The following is a 21,334-nucleotide window of genomic DNA, read 5'->3' on the forward strand; positions in this document are numbered from 1 at the left end:
ATATGTGCAGTCAAACTGTAACAATTCTACCTAATAAAACTGAAAACTGGAAAAAAAATATATATATATATATTTAAAAAATGAAAAACAAAATTTCACTTGTTTCTTTTACCTTCTTTTTAAAATGGCTCCTAGAAATTCAGAATGACACAGGGCTCCCACTTGTGGGACATTTCAGATGGGGACAGAAGAATGAAGATAGGCAGACGGGATGGGGGTGTTCAGAGGACACGCACAGCACCGGGGAGGGTACAGTCAGTGGTAGGGCATACGCTTTGCATACAGGAGGTCCTGGGTTCAATCCCCAGCAGCTTCATTAAAATAAATAAGTAAATAAATAAACCCAGTTACCTCTCCACAAAAGCAAAAAAACAAAAAACCAGAGGACAAGCACAGGCGGGCACCGCGGCCCGACGCCGTCCTGAGTAAGCAGCGCGCTCAGCGGCGACCCGCCCGGGAGAGCCGGCGGCGCAGCGGCGGGCGGTCCTCCCCCAGCCCCGCAGCGGCCGGCGCCCCTCGCCCCCTACCTTTGATGAGCTCGGGCCTGTAGGCCCTGCGCAGCTGCTCCAGGAAGCTGTTGTAGAAGCCCTCCGCCTGCTCCGCCGGCATCGCCAGGTGGAAGTCGGGCTTGTTCCCCTTGAGCACGCACTGCAGGGTGAACTGGCTGACGCACAGCACCTCGTACTGTTTGTCCATCACACTCTTGGACCAGTGCTTCCCGCCCTCGTCCTCGAACACACGCAGGTTTAAGACCTTCCGGACCCTACGGGGGAAACAGCAGTGAGGGCTCCCTGAAGGGTCACGAGCCCCCAGCACACCCCATCCCTCCAAAATGTCACCAGCATCCTGCTGAGTAAGGACACTGTGCTGGCTCCGTCACTTACAGGAGGGGGGACCTTGGGCAAGGTACCCGATGCCTCAGTTTCCTCATCTGTAATAGGGTGATGACAGTCCAACCTTATAGGGTTCATTGGCGAGTTCCTTTTTTTTTTTTTTTTTTTTTTTTTTTTGCCAGCCCCTCTAGTTCACAGCAGCAACTGGTGAGAACCAGAGCTAAGACGACAACCCCCTATTACACACCCCTTCAATCTGGGGGACATGTCAAAACACGCCCAATTCTACTTTTTTTACAGAAGAATTCAAACTTCACACTGGGATAAATGATATCCCCTTTATACCCTTTCTTGGAACCTCAGAATGAACAGTACAGCAAACATCCTGGAGAACTCACGGTTCTTGCAGATATGCCAAAAGAGCTAGGGAAGGACACCTGGTCAACCATGTCACATGCTCCTTAAGCCCAGAGGGGCTTTCCCTATACACATGGATGACAAGGGGCGGCCACCTGGGCAAGGAAGGGGACTGAGTAACAGTTATAAGGGCAGATTTGAGACAAACGACCAAGCATTACCTGCATGGAAGCTGCAGTTCCACCATTTGAGAGCCATCTTTTCGGATGATGCTGAAGACATGTTCAAGGGCTCTGCAAACACTCATTCACTGACACCGTACAGGGTGCCCTCTGCGGGGCGCACTACTCACCACCCCTCCTCCACAGCCGTGGTCTGCCTCATGTGAGTCCTATCTCTTCACCACCAAGTACCAGCTCTCCATTTTGAGCCAAAAAGGGGTTCAGACCAGGGCTCCAGCTTTTGACCACTAGACCACTCCATCTCTTTGCATATCCAGGGGACAGCTATTAAGATACTAACATCTGTGAAGCAGAGCTGATCTGTCCTTATCAGTCATCAACACTTTAGCAGGAATTAGGTTCTGAGTCTGGATTTAACTGAATACAAAAGGGACAACTGGGCGTTGTTACACCTAGGCTCTGGGCACCAAGGGGCAGAATACACAGACCCAAGCATCTGAAGTAAGTGGTGCTGGGGGGAGGGTGAACTTGAGGACGGGGAGGGTGCCTAGACTAGCAGAACCAGTCAGGTCACAGCAGGATGAACCTCCCATGGTGGTAGAAAGAGCCCCAACTTCCAGGTCAGGCAGCCTAGGTTCTAATTTGGAGTCAGACTTTTTGCTAAATACACATGCATGACCTTAAGCAAGTAATGTAACCTCTCTGAGCTCCAGATTCCCATGTGTACAGTGAACAACTGGGCATTTGTAAAATGCGTAAGGAGTGCCCAGATCACAGTGCTCAAATTGAAAACATAAAACACCCATATGAAAGGAAATCCGGCTTCTGCATCAAGAGAATGATACGAGGGTGAGGCAGCAAAGAGGGACAGAGGCTGGGCTGTGCTCGTGCCCCGCCGCTGCCTCAGTGGGTGACGTCTCCTCGCTCTCCTTACCTGGGACACGGAGCGAACCAAGTTACATCGAATGGAATGCAGATAAAAGTGATAGGGGCTCACTTTATAGGAGCAAAATACTATGGAAGTTCCCCGCACAAATATATATATATATAATTTATGTAAATAGAAAGCCAGCCAGACAGATGACCACCCACGCCCCACTAAAACAGCAATGACGCTGAAACCTGCACTTACATGTGCTCCAGTTCCTTCTGCGTATCTTCCAGAGAAATCCCCAGCAACACACAGATGCCTCGTCCGATAGCACTTATCTGCTCTCCTCCAACTGGAAAGGAAACAACAGGGAGAAGAGACTCAGAACCAAATAGGTGCCATGCAGCACTTTGAAGCAACCACAGGAAAATTTAAACATCACACACACTTCTTGTAACTTCTCTGGCAAAGTCAATAGAGATTGAAATATGAAAGGAGTTCCATCAGTGAGGTATGATGATCATAAATTTATATCCATTCTGACTTTTTTTTTTAAGTAGAAGTACTGGTGATTGAATCCAGGACCTTGTGCGCGCTAAGCACACACTCGGCCACTGAGCTATACCTCCACCCTCTCCATTCTGATTTTATATCTGGAATGAGTGAGTTGTGAAGTGAACAAGCATTAGGCAGGATTTCAGGGCATATTCATCTGGTTTGCTTGGTAAGACGCGGAAACTTTCCCTGCTGGAGTTTGCCCATCTGTAAAAATGGCAGTTCCCTTCTCCAAATCCAGCTCAGCTATATTCGTTCTCAGAAAGGAGATGCCTGCTTTTCTTGGAAATCAGCAAATCTGGTAACACAATACACAGTGCAAAGCAGAAAGCATTTATGTCATAAAAATAAAGAAACGATTTCTCTACTTACTGCAGAAAAGATAGGTACATCATACATAAAAACAAGAGTTTAAAAGTTAAACTGCAAGTCAGCAAACCTCTGTTATTTCCCAGTTTATTACTAAAGTTTCATTCTCAGCCCATGATCTCCACATTTTTTTGAGTGATATACCCCATCCACAAAAGAAAATCTCTAAACATATATTCCTGTTCCAAGTATTTGCATATGGATTTAGAGTCAATTGTACACTCTACTACCATAGACGGTATCCTATTGCTGGCACAGTACATAGGCCAAGAAAAATCATCATGTGGTGATGAAACTAAATCCATATTTCAAATGTTGATCTTCATAATTTTCAACTTTCTGGCTAACTTTTTGCCAAAGCTCGTTAGATTATTGATGTCATTTTATGGTGCACTGACCTAATGTTCCAATCAGGAGAAGGGTCAACTCTGCCATTTTCTTGTTGTTTGTTTCTGCTGGATAATGATGGCCATAAATACACCTGACACGGCGTCACAGACTGTACCATGTGGCCACATCCAGCAGGCTAAGGAAAGAGCCAGGCACCCCTCTTCCTTCAGGCGTCTGACAAGGACCTGACAATCAGAGACCAGGGGAGCAAGCATCAACTGATTCCTGAAATAACTCTTATTAAAGCTTAATTTCTCTTATTTTTATGCTAAAATAAACAAATATTTTAATATTTTCTAATGTGCTGCTTTTTTTTTTTAATGAACTATAAGCGATTTACTGTCCTTTGAGCCACTGACTCAAAAGCTGAAACTGAAATCATCTATCTTGACAGAAGCAGTAAACACTGGGGCTGTCTGCTTGTCTGCGTTGCTTTAGAAAACTCTGGCTTTATTTGTTCTTTAAGTAAATCAATATTATTTTCTTACAACATCACTATATTTTTAAAATTTTCCCAGGGTATATTTTATTTTATTTTATTTTATTTTATTTATTTTAATTGGGGGGGTTGATTAGGATGTAATTTATTTTTAGAGGAGGCGCTGGGGATTGAACCCAGGACTTTGTGTATGCTATGCATGAGCTCTACCACTTGAGCTATACCCTTCCCTCAGAGTATATTTTAATAGCATAAAAAATAATGATTGAACTATGCCCACCATTAGAGTATTGCATAGTCATTATAGAAAATTTGGAAAAGATAAGAAACAAAAAAGAACACCCAAAGACAAGCACTTTAATATGTTACTGATTTCCTTTTTTTTCCTTAGGGGGAGGTAATTAGGTTTATTTATTTATTTACTCAATGCAAGTACTGGGGACGGAACCCAGGACCTCGTGCACGCTGAGCATGTGCTCTACGACTTGAGCTATACCCTCCCTCTGATTTCCTTTTCATGTTCCCCTATTCATAGATTTTACTTCGTATTTTTCTCAACTGCCATAATAATACTGCATATAAATTTTTGCGTCTCGTCTTTTCTCTTAGCATTGTATAAGGATTCTTCCACGTTGTAAGCGTTTCCTAAACATCTTTTCATAGTTGCATCCCATCCAGTGGAACAGACGCATTCCACCCCCGGACTGACTAACCATCCTATTTGGCTGGATATACGGCTTATTTCAAAATTTTCACTTCGATAAATAACACTGTGGTGAAAATCTTTGTAAGCTTAAGTTTTTTTTTTTTTAATACTTTCCTGGATAGAGCAGTTTTAGGTTCATACCAAAACTGAACAGAAGGTAGAGGTTTCCTATATACCTCCTGCCCCACAAGCAGAGTCTCCCCATTATCACTATCCCCCACCAGAGGGGTACACTTGCTCCAAATGATGCACCCACACTGACAGAGAATCACTCAAAGCCCACAGTCTAAGTGAGTTCACTCTTGGTGTTGTACATTCTGTGGGTTTGGACATATGCATAATGACATGTGTCCACCATGACAGTATCACACAGAGCAGTTTCACTGCCCTAAGAAACCTCTTCGCTTTGCCTGTTCATCTCTCTAAAGCTTTGTCTTTAATTAAAATTACCTTTTTAGAATAGATTCTCAAAAGTAGAATCACTAATGAAGTAATTCAAATCACAATCTGATTCAGTTATACATACATATATTCTCTTCACATTCTTTTTCATTATACGTTATGACAAGATAACCATTATACCTCAATATTTTTTAATTTTAAAAATTAAAAAATAAAGTAAAATAAATCACTATTTAAAGAGTTTCAACATTTTTATAATGGAGTATTGTCCTAATACGAAATTATGCACCAACGCCTTTTGATGACACTGTTCACGCTTTTATTTTGGGGCAGCTTTGTCCCTCCTTCAGGCAGAAACAGGAGAAGTAGGAGGTTCAAAGAGATACTTTATTGTAGACAAATGGATTTCCAAGGGAAAAACCTGAGAATCACCATTTTAGACAAAAGATCACAAGGCTAGAAAAGAACTGAGATGTTTGGTCAATGTTTATTTGATGCCATATATTGGCATCACCCAAGAACTCTCCTTTGAGAAGAATCCACCACCTCTCAGATTAACACACTCAAACCCAACCAACCTCTTCCCAACATTCTATGATTTTATCCAGATTTTAGCTGATAATGCTGAGTGATGGGCAACGGGGGTTACTGTACCATCCATCTGTGTAACCAAAGGAATGTGTTTGAAATGCACCGTCGTAAAGCTTTCAAAATGAGATTATTAGATTATCACAATAACCATGCTAAGGCATCAAAACACGCCTGCCCAAGCTCGCAAAGTGCACCTGCCACATAATACGTGATGCCTAATATTCCATATGGTCCCATTCATAACATCAGAAGTGACATGTTAGAACCCTTGAAATAAAAGATCATCCACAAAAGGCCACGCTGCAGTGAAGCCAGCCACATTTTAAAGAAATCAGAAAATCTCTCTCCATTACAACTCAAGTAGAAGGCCTGGCTAACTCGAAGGTTCCTCCAGCACTGTGAATTCCATTTTATTGACATCTTCCCACAATTAACACTCTTATCTTTTGTAATATGCAGGATGGTTTATTTGTTGTTTCTAACTAAAAGCATACAATTTAAATAGTAAACTAAAATAATTCAAACTATTCAGCTAATCTCAAAGAATCAGGTTTTCAATATTCCAGATTAGCAGAGTGGAGAGTTCTCCATTCTGATCAAAACTTTAATTCTCCAAAGTTTGCTCACTGTTCATGACCACCACATAGAACAGGCTACAAGATTCTTCTCAAAAAAAGCAAAAAATCTTTTCATGGATGAATTTTCCCAGCTTCAGTGAACTTACATATTAAACAAAACGCTAAAAAAAAAAAAAAAACAAAAACAAAAACAAAAAAAAAACCACTTCACACAAAAAAACCCAAAACAACCTTTGTTTTAAAATTCCATAAATCCCAGAGCTATTCTATTCCCTATTACTCCAGGACCATATTCAAAATCAAGTTACCAAAACAGCTTAGAATCATTAGGCAAGATTGAAAAGCAGAATGTCAGATCTAAATATATGGTTTTACTGCGCCTGGCTGTTGCTTTAGGGGATCTTGTCGTTCTGCTTTGAGGCTGACACTTTCGTGGACACAAAAGCACGTATTTGCTATAGACTGGCTTGCAGGAAAGGGCATCTAGAATGACTTGAACTGAAACAGTATCAGAATTCTGGCAACAAAAATAGGAAAGACTAGAAGCCAATCTACAATGAACCATTTAAAATTTTTCAACATCTTTATTATCTTGACTTGAGTTTTTAAAAGGACTACATATGAATCATCTGGACCCCTGATGTTCAAACTAGACTATAGCGATCAAGGGATGACTAACAGCTTGGTCCACGAGAAACTGGGGGAAAAGAGAAACACTGCGCCCGAATCCTTTAGCCTCCGGGCCGGCCCTGAGGAGGGGGTGTGGGCGCGGGGACCTCCGCACCCGGCCGCGCACACGGTTGGGACGCAAGCTCATCACGACTGTGCCTCCTCCTGGGAGACAGGCTCCATGGAAACCGGGCCAGGGAGGGAATGGGCGACAAGGGGAGGGTAGAGCAGAGGCTGGAAAGGGGGTTTCTCGCTCCGGAAATGCGTCCTGCACGCCGTCTGTGCGACAGTCCTCCGGGGAACGCGCTGCGGGGATGCTCGGAGGGTCGCCACCCGTGCTCAGGACAGAAAGAAGCGCCGATGAAGACGACGAGGAGCCCGAAGCGGAGCCGCGCAGCCCGGCGGCGCCGGGGCGGGCACGTGGACAGCGCCCGGCCGACGGGGACTCGGGGCGCGGGGGCACTCCCCCGGGGACCGCTGCGAACCGCCGGCGCGGGGCCATGGGCGGCTCCTCCCGCCCCGCCCCGCCCCGCCCGACTGACCTGTGACGCTGGCCCGGGTGACGCGCTGAACCACGGCCTTCATGGCGGCTGCTGTGGCGAGCGGGGCGGCGCAGCGCGGCTTCCGGCCTCAAGGCTCTGCGGGCGGCGCTGCGGCCGGCGCCCTCTCGGGGTGACACCAGGAAGCTCGCCCCGGCCCTGCCCGACCCGCCTGACGATGGCCCGCCCACGCCGGCCACGCCCACCACAGGTTGGGCCCGCCCACTCTGTTCACACGAACTCGGGGCATACTGTAGCTCCGCCCCGCAGCAGGCCCCGCCCCGTAGCAGGCCCCGCTCATCATCGGTCCTGCCCCACCCACCGCTGAGACGGGACCCACCTGATGGCTAGGATCCTGCAACCCCCTGTCCACTCCCAGCCTCTGCCAGACCCACAGCTGCCCAGACAGCAGTTTCTGGACCGGTTTCTTCTCACATTCCCTGGTTTAAGAGCCAGTCATGCCTAGATCCCAGTTTGTCCCAAATCCTAATCCTGTCTTCCTCCTTCCATTTTTCCACCCCCAGATCCTCCCAAATTCTTTTTCCATTGTCTTTCTGCCTCAGTGGCTCCTCAGAAACCAGACAGATCTGCTGCCTAAAATAGCCATTTAACTGTTGAAGAATCCCTTTGACCTAGCCCTGCCCTGGTCGTGCAGACACTCGATCCTGTAATTGTAATGCCTCCTCTGACACTAGTACTTAGCCCTCTCACAGGGCTGTAACAAGATTTTAATAAAACAAACTATGTAAACGTGTTTAGAAAGCTACAAAGTATTACCCTAACAAATTACTGTCACTGATAAAAATAAGCCTCGCTCAGTGTGTCTTCTAACAGTCTAATACTACTGGTGGGTTTAGAACCCACTACTCCAAATATGGCACCTTGGCATAGTGAATATTTTTGTAACCAGGCAGAAGCCCATTTTCATCATTGGTGACCATATGATATCTGTAATGGCGTTTGTACCTGCTTAACCGTGTAATAGTTTAAAGGGTTTTTCTCGTGCTCTTGCTGACCAGGGTTGGGCTAAAGAGGAGGGAGTCCTGGGTGGTCAACCCAACCCCATCATGGTGCTGTGTGCAGGGATCACACTCAGTGCCTTGCTCTCACCCCCAGTGCCCTGCTCTTAACCCCAATGCCCTGCTCTTAACCTCAGTGCCCTCCTCTTGACCCCTTGTGGTTTCCTTGTATCCTGTTGTTTGAGCTGCAGGCCTCAGCCTGCAGCAGGAGATCCCAGGACTCAGCCTGCTTAAAAGGTTAAAATGATTTATCAACCTGACTTTAAATTAACAAGTTTTTCTCTAGAGCTCTTTTCCACAGAGCCCCTTCCTCTGCATCCTTTGTTCTAGGCACAAGAATATTAAGAGAGTCCCAATGCCAGAGGTGAACTTCATACCCAGCAGAGGGAAGGGGATTGCTGCCATCTGCAAAAACAAGAACAACTTTGCAACAGTTGTTACCCTGTATGTATGCGATCTCTGCGGAAACTAGCTCCGTCCCTTGAACACTTGGACTTTTACTATAAAACCTCTTGCCTTCTCTCCCTAGCAGGCTCACAGTCTTAGAGGCATTAGGCCACTGTGACCTCTTTTGCCTGGCAAAGAAATAAAGCTGCCTTTTCAACTTCATCCAAAATTCTGTCCTCAAGTTTCAATTCGGTAAGTGGGGTTTAAGGACTTTAAGAAAACAGCAGAAGCAGGAAAGTCACTCTGACATCCCCCTGTTAGTGACTCGGGTCCTCGGACCCTTTAATAAATAGAAATTGATGAAAGGGCATATGAGGAACTCAGGCAAAGCTTTATTAGGATTTGTGCTGTAACACAAGACAGCAAGGACAACTGACAGGTGCCCTTGCTCACTGGTGGAGGAGAGCAGGCTGGTTCCTCAAATGGGGTGAGGGTTGGGGCAGATGGGTGGGTTGAGCCAATCAGGGTTCTTTTTTATATTTATTGACTCAAAAGGTCAACATCAGGAGGTAAAATCACCAAACAGCACCTCGTCTGGTGGCCTCCTCCTCCCCTGTACACGCTCTCCCTTGACGTCTAAATGGCCACTCTATTCCCTCCTTCCCCCGCTCATCTCCACCCTACTTCTGAGTGTGATGTTCCTTCACGGCTCATGGTCTTCTGCTCTCTAGATTAATTCTCCATCCTCATCTTTTTGAACTACACTTTCGCTTTACTGATGCTCACATTCTCACTTCCATTCCCGACACCTCTGTGCTTGTGCTTCCAAACGCCTCCTTGGCTTCTCCACTTCCACGAACCACAGATGTCACCAAGTTGACAGACTGAAAATGGAATTCAGCATTTCCATCCCTGCTGTATGACAAAGGACGCAGCTGGTCTTTGCTCTGGATTTCTGGCATGGTGCATCTAAAATCCTTGGAATTTCCCAAGCGATAAGAGTGTCTTTGTTAATCATGCCCCTAATGAAATAGTTCAGGATGGGAGTGGTCACCAAAAAGGCCAATGATGTGGTTAAGAGGGTTGGGACTTTGAGGAGATGGGGGCTGGGGACTAAGTTCAGTGATATGGCAAATGATTCAATCCAATGTGCTTATGAGATGGAACCCCAATAAAAGCTGAGGACACTGAAGCTTAGCAGAGCATCCTGGCTGGTGAACCCACTGAGGAGCTGGAAGAGGATGCACCCTAGTCCCACAGGGAGAGAGCACAGAAGCTCTGCACTGCGGACCCAAAGATCTGGTCCCTTTACCTGGCTGGTCCCGATTTGTATCCTTTACAATAAAGCTGTCATTGTAAGTAAAATACTTTCCTGAGGTCAGTGAGTCACTGCAGTAAATTATCAAACGTGAAGGAGTCATGGGAACTCCCAAACTTGTAGCCGGTTGGTCAGAAGTAGAGGGAGCTTGGGGACCCCCGAAGTGCCCCTGGCATCTGAAGTGAGGGCAGCCTGTTGGGGACGTGCCCTTAGACTTGCAGAGTCTGTGCTAAATCCAGGTAGTCAGTGCCAGCTAGGCCATCCTGATAAATCAATAGTTCAGAGGGAGGGAACAGCTCACTGGTAGAGTGTGTGCTTAGCATGCACGAGGTCCTGGGTTCAATCCCCAGTATCGCTGTTAAAGAACGAATACCTCCCCCTCAAAACAACAATAACAACAAACAAAGAAAGAAGTTATTGCTGAAAAAAACCTAAATTTAATAAATGGCTCCACTGTTTACTCAGCCATAAGTCACCCATAATTGCTCTTTCTGTCTCCCCAAGAATCTAGCCCAACAAGTCTCCTCCCTCTCCAAAACATACCCCAGCCTGCCGTCTTCTCTCCAGCCCGTGTCACCCTTCTCTACGCCCTTATCAGCTCTCGCCTGCGTGTCTACAACACCTGTCTCGCCGGCCTCCCTACGGCCACTTGGGTCTCCCCCAGTCCATTCTCCACAGAGAGACAAAAGTGACGTTCCTAGACTATGAAGTCTTCACATCCCACACTCTGGTCTTCTTTAAATTGCTCAAATAATCCATGTTCCTACCGCAGGACTTCAGCGTCTGCTGGTCCTCCAGCTGGGATGAGCTTCCTCCCACCGCTCTTTGTCCACCTCGCTCCTCTCCTTCTTTTAAGTTTGCAGCTTCCTCATCAGAGAGAACTTCTCTGACCACACAGACAAAATAAGCCTCTGGTTCCCGGTCATAGTCCATCACTATCCTGTGGTTTTTTTCCCTCATCACCTTCTGGCGACTTTCAATCACTCCAGCGCCTGTCCCGCTGTGTTCCCCATCATATCCTAAGTGTCTAGCAGTGCCCGGAGCTCAGAGAATACTGCTGAGGGAGTAAATGTTGTGCGAACTTGATTTTGGGGTTAAAAAAGTATCATAGACTTACGGTATGGCTGTGGCCGTACCAGGCATCCTATCTAGGCACAGCGTCCAGAGGCACAGGAGACCGTCTCGTCCTGGTGCCTCCCCTGCAGCTAGGGCGTCCTGCCCACAGGCCCTCATGCTTCACTAGCCAGAAGGAGACCACATGACCACGCTTCACCCCATCACTAGCGAGGGAGATGCGACACACAGCCCGTGACTGCCTCAGACAAGAGGTTCTCACTGCGGGGATACAGCCCCCCAGGGGGGTTACTGGAGATATGCACGGGGAGGGGGTCTGAAGGTTGCTACTGGCATTTAGTGCCCAGGGATCTTGAAATGCTAAAGCTCTCGCAACACCTGGGGCAACCCACAGAATGCACTGTCCCATCTACAGAGCCTGCGGTGCCTCCTTCAAGAAACATGACTCGGACCAACCAGGACCTGGCCACTGGGACTGGGCCGTCGCCCTGAAGCACGTGACAGGGTGGGTTCAGGGCTCTGCTGTGAAAGAGGAAGGGGAGCCCCGGGCGTCAGGAAGGCGGCGAGCAGGGTCTGCCAGAGGGCTGTATTGCTCATGGCCATGCTGAGCACGTTTTACTGAAAAGGCTTCTCCCTACATCTTTTCAGTTATCTCTTAAATTCTTGAAAGTGGGATTGCTGGATCAAAGGATGAGCCATTTTCTGTTTTGACACACACTGCTAGTCTGCCTTTCTGAAGACAGGAGTTAACGGCAGTGTGAGCCCTGCTCTCAGAGGCCTGGCGAGCGTTGGTGAGAGAAGCAGGCGCCACAGGGACGAAAGCGAAGCAGTGGCAGGACCAGAGGAGGGACTGGACTTGTAAGAAAGAAGGCATTTCACACCTGATTCTCAGGAATATCTAAGACGTATTTCACTCCTAATAATAACAGCACGTGCACAAAGCACTTTCTCATCTGAAAGTCATAACCCTGTTAGTGCACAGGATAGAAGAAACCGAAGCTCAGAAAACAGGGGATTTTTCTATCATGGAACGTTAGGGTTAATTTTTTTTAAAGAAATGAAGGGGCAGATGTGATTTGCTTAGAGCTACATCTACTGTAACAGAGACCCAAGCAACAATGGCTTTAATTTCATAGATGTTCATTCTTTCTCGCATAAAACCCTGGGCGGCTGTGGTCCTCCGCGGGACCAGAAAAGCGAGTTCCTTTGGTTCTGTTGACCTTCCATCCCTCAGGAGCTGTCTTCTTCTAAATGGTCCGTGAAGGCTCACGGCCACGTCCCCGCTCCCCCAGCGGGAGGGGACGTCAGGAAGGGGAGCACAAGGCCAGGAGGTGGCTCATCGCTCCCCTGGGGACTTGGCCCCAACTTCCAGTCAAAGAGGCCACAGGCTTTGGCGAGTTCTCCTGTGGAAGAAAAAGACAAGAGTCTGCCACAAATTCCAGACAGGAGGGCTTTTCTGAGGATAACCGTGCTGATGAACCAACCATTTCCAACATTTCAAATAGAAAATATCACCTACCTGATACAAATCCAAGACAAGGAAGTGACTGTCCACCCCGGCCCTGTGAACGGTGAACTTGGCAGCTACTCTCACGTTCCCTGCAGGGCGAGGACTAGCGTCACTCCAGATGCGACATGAAGAGATGAACAAATAAATGAAGGAAGAATGAGAGGAAGCGAGCTGGCTAGCTTCTGCTTCTGAGTTGGTCGTACTACGGGAAACATCTGTGTAATACCACTGTCTGGCTATAACTTCTTTTAGCAGCAGAATAAAATAAAGCACACTTCATACTAAAAACTCTCTTTGCATATTTGGCCCTTGTGCGATGGCACAGGACGGTGCTTTGTCCCAAATCATCAACCATCATCTGTCAAGACAGCAAATAAACAATAGCTGACAGCTACCATATGTGCCCAAACTGCAAACTACCCCACAGCCACTGGATTTAAGATTTGTTTTCACTCGATCCCTGACAGGAGTTTTTCACTTGTGATCTGGTGCTCACAAAAGCATGAAACATTCTGGTAATTTGAGTTTTCTGGCATTTGGGTTCTAGAAAAGTAAACATTTGTCAGTATTTCTTTTCAAAATTTGTGCTCTCCATCTTGGCTTTACAAGAGGAAGTTGGTATGATGCCAAAATCTTAAACTTTCGGTTTCTGTCCAAGCTCCGCCATTTTCTCTGTAACCATAGGAAGTGAGGTTTATCCTCAGTCTTCCTGTCTGAAACACGGGGATAATACCTTCTCCTCAGGACTGTGGCGAGGAGGACACGGCACACAGGGGCTCTCAGAAATGAGCTCGAAGCAAACGACCTACGCGTAATTTCACGACTGCATGTTACGTTGGGCCGTACCTGTCATTCTGGAAACGATGATAGATTGTATACTTAACCTTCAATAGTCTGATTTGGGCATTTAAAGCAGAGTTCCCCAGAATGTTTAAAGCCCAGCAGGAAAAAATACATGTATTTTAATTTCTTTTTATGCATAAACACAAACTTCCACTCTGATGAGACCAGGGGCCATCTGTTACCCAAAGCACAAGCTTTGATAGAGAGAGAAATCAGATAGAGAAGTGGTGACTGACACAATGGAGGTGAAGAACCAGAAACCTAAAAGCTGTTAAAGAAAAAAAGAACATTCGAGGACCCTCGCTAAAGCACGGCAGGGCGCCTCCTTCGGGGCAGGGGCTGTGGGGATAGGCTCAGGGACCTCTGCAGTGGGATTCTGGGGCGAGGGAGAGTGGGCTCAACTCCAAGCACAGCCCGGGAACAGGAGCCCCAGGGGGGACGGAGCGCCAAGGAGCGGGGTGGGGTCAGTGGACAGGAAATTATTAACAGGAAACATCAGGGAAAGAGGGGTTCTGGCTAGACTGATTCAGCAGGATTCTGGCTGAAGACAGGCCAGGGTGAGCAGAGACCATCTGGGAGACGGTGGAAGATGAGGAACCGACCTGGTACTGGGGGGGGGGGGGTCCTGGTTAAATGATGCAGCAGAATTATTACCAAAACTGGATTTTACAAGGTGCACAGATTGGCCTCAGAGAAGGTTCAGGCGCTGGACTGAAGTTTGGTTGAGCAAAGAATCTTTGGCAGGTCCTGCAAAGGGGACACTGATGAGAAATCAGCTACTGGCCGCACAGAAACTTGAAAAGGCTCAGGAACTGGCGGCCACAGGTACCCTGGAGGCAGGGTGGAAGGTGGGCTGAAAACAGGGCCATGTGGGTCTGTGAGAGAAGCAGATGGGACCCCGTGCCCACGCCTGCTCCAGGGCCAGTGACCTCCCTATGCTCTCTCAGGAGACTTGCCATTTCTGCTCGGAGTTACAAGTCCCACCGGAGGATCGGGAAATGGCACTGGACTGCCTCAAAATCTTTATTCTCAGCAAGCCCCAGCCCCTCCTGCACTCAGCTCCCAGAATCCCTACCACCCACCCCCAGGCGGAGAAACCGTCTCTGGGGAAACTGACCTCCAGGTGCAGGCATTTTGGCACCTCCCAGGGAAAGTCCGGCTTGCGGCCCGGAGTGGACATTTGTTGTGGAATCTGCCTGCCCATCGTGTTCTGAACATCCTTCCTACATCCGTGGAACATCTCACTTTGAAAGTCAACACATCCCTAACCGAGCAGGCAGAAACTCACTTTTCCAGTCTCCTTCACAGCTAGTGCCTGGGCGTGTGACCAACACACCGTCGGTTAAGTATCCTGCACAAAACTGAGCCTCAGAAGGGAGTGATGACAAGCAGGCTGCTCTGGGAAGCCACACAGAAACCCTGCAGTCAGAGGTCCCGGAGGCAGGATGCCGGCAGGAGTGGCCTGCCCCCAGCATCACACTGTTCCTAAAGAGCCTGTACCGCAATCCGGCCTTACATTTGGGGCTCCAGTCCCAGCTGCACCGTCTCCAGCTAGGTTCCCCTGAATTCTGGGAGTTCTCCACTGTCCTTCCCAGAGTTCCTGTCCAGCACGAGCTGGCTCCAGTTCTCCGTGTCCTGCTAAGCCCCACCAGGGTGATCTGACATAAGATGGCAAAGGAAATGACACAGAAAAAGACGTGCGGAGCAAAACCAGAGGCTATCAGTCCAGATCGAAGACAAAGGACAAAGCACCCCAAGGTTAAAAAAGAAAAAGAAAAAAAGTGTGAAAGGGGTTTGTGTGGAAATTAGATGCAGAGGTTGGAGGGTGCACAAAGAACTGGAGGTAAGTATAAAGGGAAAGAAGCCAATGGATAAAAGGATGCAGTTAACTCCGGGAAGAGAAGTTACATAAGAAACTCATTTAGAGCTTATTCCTTGGCTTAGGAACAAACTGTATTTGCATAGTTAAAACAAGGTTAATATGAATGACTCAAACAAAAAATCCAATTAGCTTTACTGGGAAGACAGCTGGAAAGGAAGTGTTGTGGAGGGTCAAATCCTCATTAATACATCCTATGTGACTGATAAATCAAAGATATTAGTAAAAGCTTTTCTTTTGAAGTATGGAGGTAAATACCAGAAAAAATAGCTAATAGTTGAAAAGTGGTTACTTTTAAGGCACAGGACGGGGATGGAGGGGCAAAGCATGAGACTCTTTTTGTTATAAGCTTTTGAGCACTATGGGAATTTTTAAAATTATAAACATTTGTTGCTTTGATAAAAATGTTAAAGTTCATTTCTAAAAAGTCATGCTGAAAAAAAAAGAAAAACAAAGCCACGCTGGCTAACAGTGTGGGAACCAACTGGAGGGACTAAAAGCAGAGATAAGGGGGCTGTAAACAGCTGAAGCCACATAAGCAAAGAAGGGGAGGCCAGGGCAAAGGCAGAGCACGGAAGTGGGGGGCGGAAGTGGGGGGCGGAAGTGGGGGACGGAAGTGGGGGGCGGAAGTGGGGGGCGGAAGTGGGGGGCGGAAGTGGGGGGCGGAAGTGGGGGACGGAGCGGAAATGCCAGACCGCGGGGGCTGGACGAGCAAGAGGGAAAAGGAAGGGAGAAGTGCAAAACGGTGGGGTTCTGAGTTGAACCGCCGAGGGAGGACTCCCTGAGACAGAGCAGGAAGAGCAGGCTGGTGGGTGAAGACAGCGACTTCAGTTCTGAATGAGCTTCCCGCGGCCAAAGGACCTCCACGTGGTGATGCCAGATGGATACAGATCTTGAGCTCAGGGGAGTCCTGGGCTGAAGGAAGAGAGGACGATGAGGTTCTGTTTATCAAATAAACCCAGACAAGCCCCAAGGAAAGCTTACCCCCAATCCCTGTGGCCCCCACCAGTTTATGGATCCTGGGTGAACTGTCTGCCAGGTGAGATTCAAGTCTAGCTGTGTATCTTAAGGTGTCACCTATTCCTATTTGCAGCTCTCACCTGCCAAATGCCACACATCCCCCAGTCCTCCCCCTTCCGTGTATTTCTCTGAGTCCCTGAAGTCGGGAAATGTCTTCCGAAAGGTTCACGTCACTGTTACCCTTTCTCCCACACTTGACTCACTCGCCTCTCTCATCTCCCGTCCACCACAGCATCCTGCTTCCTGTTCATGTTTGGTCACAGAACCAATCACAGGGGCCCACTGGGGCATCCACCCAGCTGGCACTGACCCATTTTTTTCCCCCTCAATGGAGATACTGGGGATTGAACCCAGGATCCTGTACATGCTGAGCACATGCTCTATCACTGGGCTACACCCACTACCCCCCCCCCCCCCCGCCCTGACCTCTGATATCCCTTGAAGCTCTGCTGCTGGCACCTAAAGCTGTTACTTCCTATCGTGGAATCTGTCACTCAGGTTGACTGCACCAAAGCACCACTCAGGGCACCAAGGAGAAATCAAGGCAAAGGTTTGAAGGTGACAGTACTGTAGCAGGACCCAGAAATGCTCAATTCCTGTCCTACCAGGAATCCCTCTTCCTTGCAGGATCCCAAATAGCTATGAACAAGAAGTGCAACCCACATAGGAAATGAATGCATTTCTTATTAACAGACTTAATTTTTTTAGAGCAGTTTCAGGTTCACAGCAGAGTTGAGAAGAAAATACAGCAAATCGCACATAGCCCTCCCCACCCACACATATATACTCCCCAACCCTCAAGATCCCTCATCAGCGTGGCATGTTTGGTGCAATCGATGAACCAACATGGACACGTTATCATCAATCAAAGTCCATAGTTTACATCAGGGTTCACTCTTGCTGTTGTACGTTCTGTGGGTTTTGACAAATGCATAATGACATGTAGCCACCACTTTAGAATCCTACAGAATAATTTCATTCCCCTAAACATCCCTTGGGCTCTATCTATTCATCCCTCCCTCCCTCCCTCTCCCCAAACCTCTGGAAACCATGATCTTTTAAATGAATGCTAGTTTCTTAATAACCGAGGCAGAACTCAATGATCTACAGGGCAGGGACGGCATAAAGAGTGAACCGAGTCTCTCACAGGGGCAGAAGCCAAACTCTGGGCTGGGAGGAGGCTGATCAGACTTAGGCACCATAGCTGGGAAGCGATGTCTTCCAGAGCTAGCTCCGTTACTGCAGAAATAACAGAGCAGGAAAACGGGGGTGCAGCGAGAAAGGAACAAGGCAGACAAGCCCCAGGCAGCTCAGGGAGTGGCCGGCCGTGTTCTGCTGCCAGGCCCTGCGAAGACCTCAACACACTCCGCCTGAGCTGTCCATGCGCGCTTTCGATAATCGCCCCTTTCTGATTTAAGCTCACTTAGGCGGGTTGGTTACTTGCAACCACACAAGACCAGTGGAGAGAACACTGCAGCACTCTAGGGCAGGAAGCACGCCGTGCTGACTCTGCAGCCCCGCTTCTGGACTGAACTGGGAGCCACAGCCGAGGTTCAGGCCGTGCCTGCTGAAGGGATGAGGGTCTCTGCATTGCTCCTAAAGAAGAGATCGAGTCTATTTAACTCAGGAGTTAATAATCTAATTCATCACATACTCACCAAGCACCCAACAGTGCCCAAAGGACTGCTGTAAGTCCTGAGCTGACCATGGAGATTTGCTGAATCTAACCCTAAAGAGACCACAGAAGCTGTGTCTGACAGCAATGTGAAAGCATAGTTACATGAACTAGTCTCAGAAAACTGAGTTTATGGAAGCTCAATATGAAATTTCACTTCAATCTTTCACTCCTCTGAGTACAGGATACCTCTTAAATATGCAAATTGCCTTTTCCTCAGGGAAATCTTTATTGTATACTATTTGTGATTATATATTACAGCAAAATTAAATCAAATGTATATACTTTTCACAAACATTAAACGGAAATCAAGGTATCTAACAAATTCGTATGCTAAACCAGTCTTGTTTTCAGAATCCAGCAGTAGATCATGATTCTGGTCCAGGGCCACCAGTCCATGACTTCAAATAGTTGATGATCCTGGCAGAAAGTGGAACAAAATCTTCTCTGTATGTGACAATCGTTTCCACATAAAACCCTTTTGGGGACTCAGATATTTCATTTGTTAAGACATCCTTCTGCTCTACTTCACCACCTTAAAAAAAAAAAAAAAGAACACCTGCATTACTAATTTTTAACTTAGACAGCACCCATTAAAAATATTAGTGAAGTCTTGAAAATAAACTAAGTACCCCCGCCCCCATCAGATTCCTGACACTACTTTTCTTTCTGTAAAAAAGAAAAATTTTTAAATGAGCACTAAAGAGACTGGAATGTTTTAAAATGCTCAATACTGGAGGTGTGTACTGTCAGGCCATCGGTAATCTTCAACACCAAATGTAATCTTCAGCACAGTTTTTACATAAAAAGCTTTACTGGATACACTTATCATACTACTAACTCACTTAAAATATACAGTGGTTTCTTTAGTACATTCAGATCTGTGCAACCAGCATCAAAATAAAGTTTAGAATATCTTCATCTACAAAGAGAAACCCCGTACTTTTTAGCAGTCGCTCACCACCAACTCCTCCCCTTCAGTCCCAGGCAACCACTAATCTAGACGAACCCATAGATTCCCTGAAAATTTTTGAGAGCTCAGGGCTTTCCTTTTCCCTCAGTCACTGGAAAGGCTTTACTGCTCCTTAGCTGGTAGAAGTGCTGCAATTGTTTGCTCTCTCACGAGAGCTAATGTTACAGACGCGTCGCCTCTTGAAATCACGGTCGACCCCTGGAACCTCATACAGATTCTCCAAATTCTGAGGATAGGGACAGTCTCGTTCAGCACACAAGATTTAGTTAAGAGGATCTGGAAGGTCATTCCTGGCGCACTGCATGATAACACACGGCCCTAAGCAGCCGTCCACACTACTTTCGCAGAATAAACCTGGGGGTGCGGCACAGCGAAGCCACCGCTACGACCCCCTGGATTCGCCCCACGTAAGGCCGCGCGTCCCGCGGAAGGTCCTGCCGGAGACACGTACCTGGCGGCGTGCTCTTTCTCTTACCCCAGAAAATCAATGAGCCCAGCACAGTCCAGGCTCCCAAGCCGTAGACCACGGACATCCGCCGGTACCAAGCCAGGGCCTGCTCCGGACGCATGGCGCCGCCCGGGAATACCCAGCTCCTGAGAGACGCGGGGCGGGGGCGGGCCTTCCGGTCGGCGCGTCAGAGCCGCCTCCGCCGCCTCCAAGGTGGAGCCGTCCTAGGTGGCCGCTTCCTGCGCTGGCCGCGATGTATCCTGGGACTTGTAGTCCAGCGCGTCTCGCCAGGTTTCGGGCTCGGATGACCTTACCTAACCACATGACAGAAGACGGTTTCTCCCAAGCAAAGTTTTCTCTAATAAATTGTAACGCCTGCCTTACACAGACTTCAGATGGCACTTGTAAAGGTTAATTCCATTCCTCCTCAAGCTCTCAGATGTTTGAGGGTACCACCTGTCTACCCCGACAACTCATCTTCCATATTCTCCTTCCTGGACCCTATCTGGGTGAATCCCCTCAGCGTCTCAGCTAATCCCGCCATTGGGCTGTGGGCCCCATTCCTTACTGCCTCATCAGGAGCCTGTCCCATCAACTACGCTCTAACTCTCCTCCATCTCACGCCCTTTTCATTCTGTAGTTTTTCACTCTTCATCATACAAATGAGCACACACCTCAAAAACAAAAAATTTCTTTCAACTCTATCCACTTTCAACTTTTCTCTTTTCTGTACATTTTTTCAAAGCACGATCTACCCCCACTCCAATAAGCAAAAAAAATTGAGAGCAGAAGTGATGTGTTTGGCACAGAGTAGATACTCAGTAAATTGCCGTATTCAGTAAGTACTTTTCACCCGTAATTTTGATAGGGGAGAACAAATCTGGCTTTTGGACAGAGACCATTCTGGCTATTAAGCTCTTGTCAGTCACTGTTTGCAAATATTTTTTCCCATTCTATAAGTTGTCTTTCTGTTCTGTTTACAGTTTCCTTTGCGGTGCGAAAGCTTTTAAGTTTAATTAGGTCCCACTTGTTTATTTTTGTTTTTATTTCTATTTCCTGGGTAGACTGTCCTAGGAAAAGATTGCTAAGATTTAGGTCACAGAATGTTTTGCCTATGTTTTCTTCTAGGTTTATAGCGTCTTATCTTATGTTTAAGTCTTGAAGACATTTTAAGTTTATTTTTGTGTATGATTTGAGTGTTCTGACTTCATTGATTTATATGTGACTGTCCAGCTTTCCCAATGCCACTTGCTGAAGAGATTGTCTTTACTCCATTGCATTCTTGCCTCCTTTATCAAGGATTAATTGACCATAGGTCTGTGGGTTTATTTCTAGGCTCTCTGTTCTGTTCCATTGATCCATGTCTGGTTTTGTGCCAGTACCACACACTGTTTTGATTACTGTAGCTCTGTAGTATTGTTAAAATTTGGGAGGGTTGTTCCCCCAGCTTGGTTCTTTTTCTTCAGTATTTCTTTGGCAATTCTTCGTCTTTTTTGATTACATATAAATTTAAGGATTTCTTTTGTTCTATTTCTGTGAAAATTGTGCTTGGGATTTTGATAGGGATTGCGTTGAATCTGTAGATTGCTTTTGTTAATATGGGCATTTTGACAATGTTAATTCTTCTGATGCATGAGCATGTGGTATCATTCCATTTATTTGCATCTTCTTCAATTTCTTTAAACAATGTCTTTCAGTTTTCCACCT

At 47.0% G+C, this 21,334-nt stretch overlaps 2 protein-coding genes and 1 long non-coding RNA gene across 5 annotated transcripts in view; all 3 read right to left on the minus strand.

Annotated features, from left to right (window-relative positions):
- The window catches only part of DTD1 (D-aminoacyl-tRNA deacylase 1), a 122,808-nt gene extending 115,138 nt beyond the window's left edge, over nt 1-7,670 (minus strand). The window contains exons 1-3 of one of the 3 annotated variants that reach the window (XM_074347818.1): nt 7,485-7,660; nt 2,505-2,595; nt 528-763 (exon numbers count right to left, since the gene is read on the minus strand). In XM_074347818.1, coding sequence (XP_074203919.1) covers nt 528-763; nt 2,505-2,595; nt 7,485-7,527 — 370 coding nt within the window. In that variant the 5' untranslated portion in view covers nt 7,528-7,660. Of the gene's footprint in view, nt 1-527; nt 764-2,504; nt 2,596-7,484 lie in introns of all 3 variants that reach the window. The other 2 variants (XM_074347819.1, XM_074347820.1) reach the window with 2 other exon arrangements.
- A 4,715-nt stretch (nt 7,671-12,385) lies between these two features.
- LOC141574097 (uncharacterized) lies at nt 12,386-16,929 on the minus strand. Its single transcript, XR_012500767.1, has 2 exons — nt 12,799-16,929; nt 12,386-12,682 (listed from the first exon to the last, which is right to left on the minus strand). It is a non-coding gene; the product is annotated as an uncharacterized LOC141574097 (long non-coding RNA).
- Nucleotides 16,930-18,411: 1,482 nt separating this feature from the next.
- Nucleotides 18,412-19,814, minus strand: SMIM26 (small integral membrane protein 26). Its single transcript, XM_045508666.2, has 2 exons — nt 19,631-19,814; nt 18,412-18,741 (listed from the first exon to the last, which is right to left on the minus strand). The coding sequence occupies exons 1-2, from the start codon at nt 19,746-19,748 to the stop codon at nt 18,575-18,577; spliced, it is 285 nt and encodes a 94-aa protein (XP_045364622.1). The 5' UTR covers nt 19,749-19,814; the 3' UTR covers nt 18,412-18,574.
- Nucleotides 19,815-21,334: the final 1,520 nt, after the last annotated feature.

Source organism: Camelus bactrianus, chromosome 19, assembly GCF_048773025.1.
Source record: "Camelus bactrianus isolate YW-2024 breed Bactrian camel chromosome 19, ASM4877302v1, whole genome shotgun sequence".
In the NCBI taxonomy this organism is placed as follows: Eukaryota; Metazoa; Chordata; class Mammalia; order Artiodactyla; family Camelidae; genus Camelus; species Camelus bactrianus.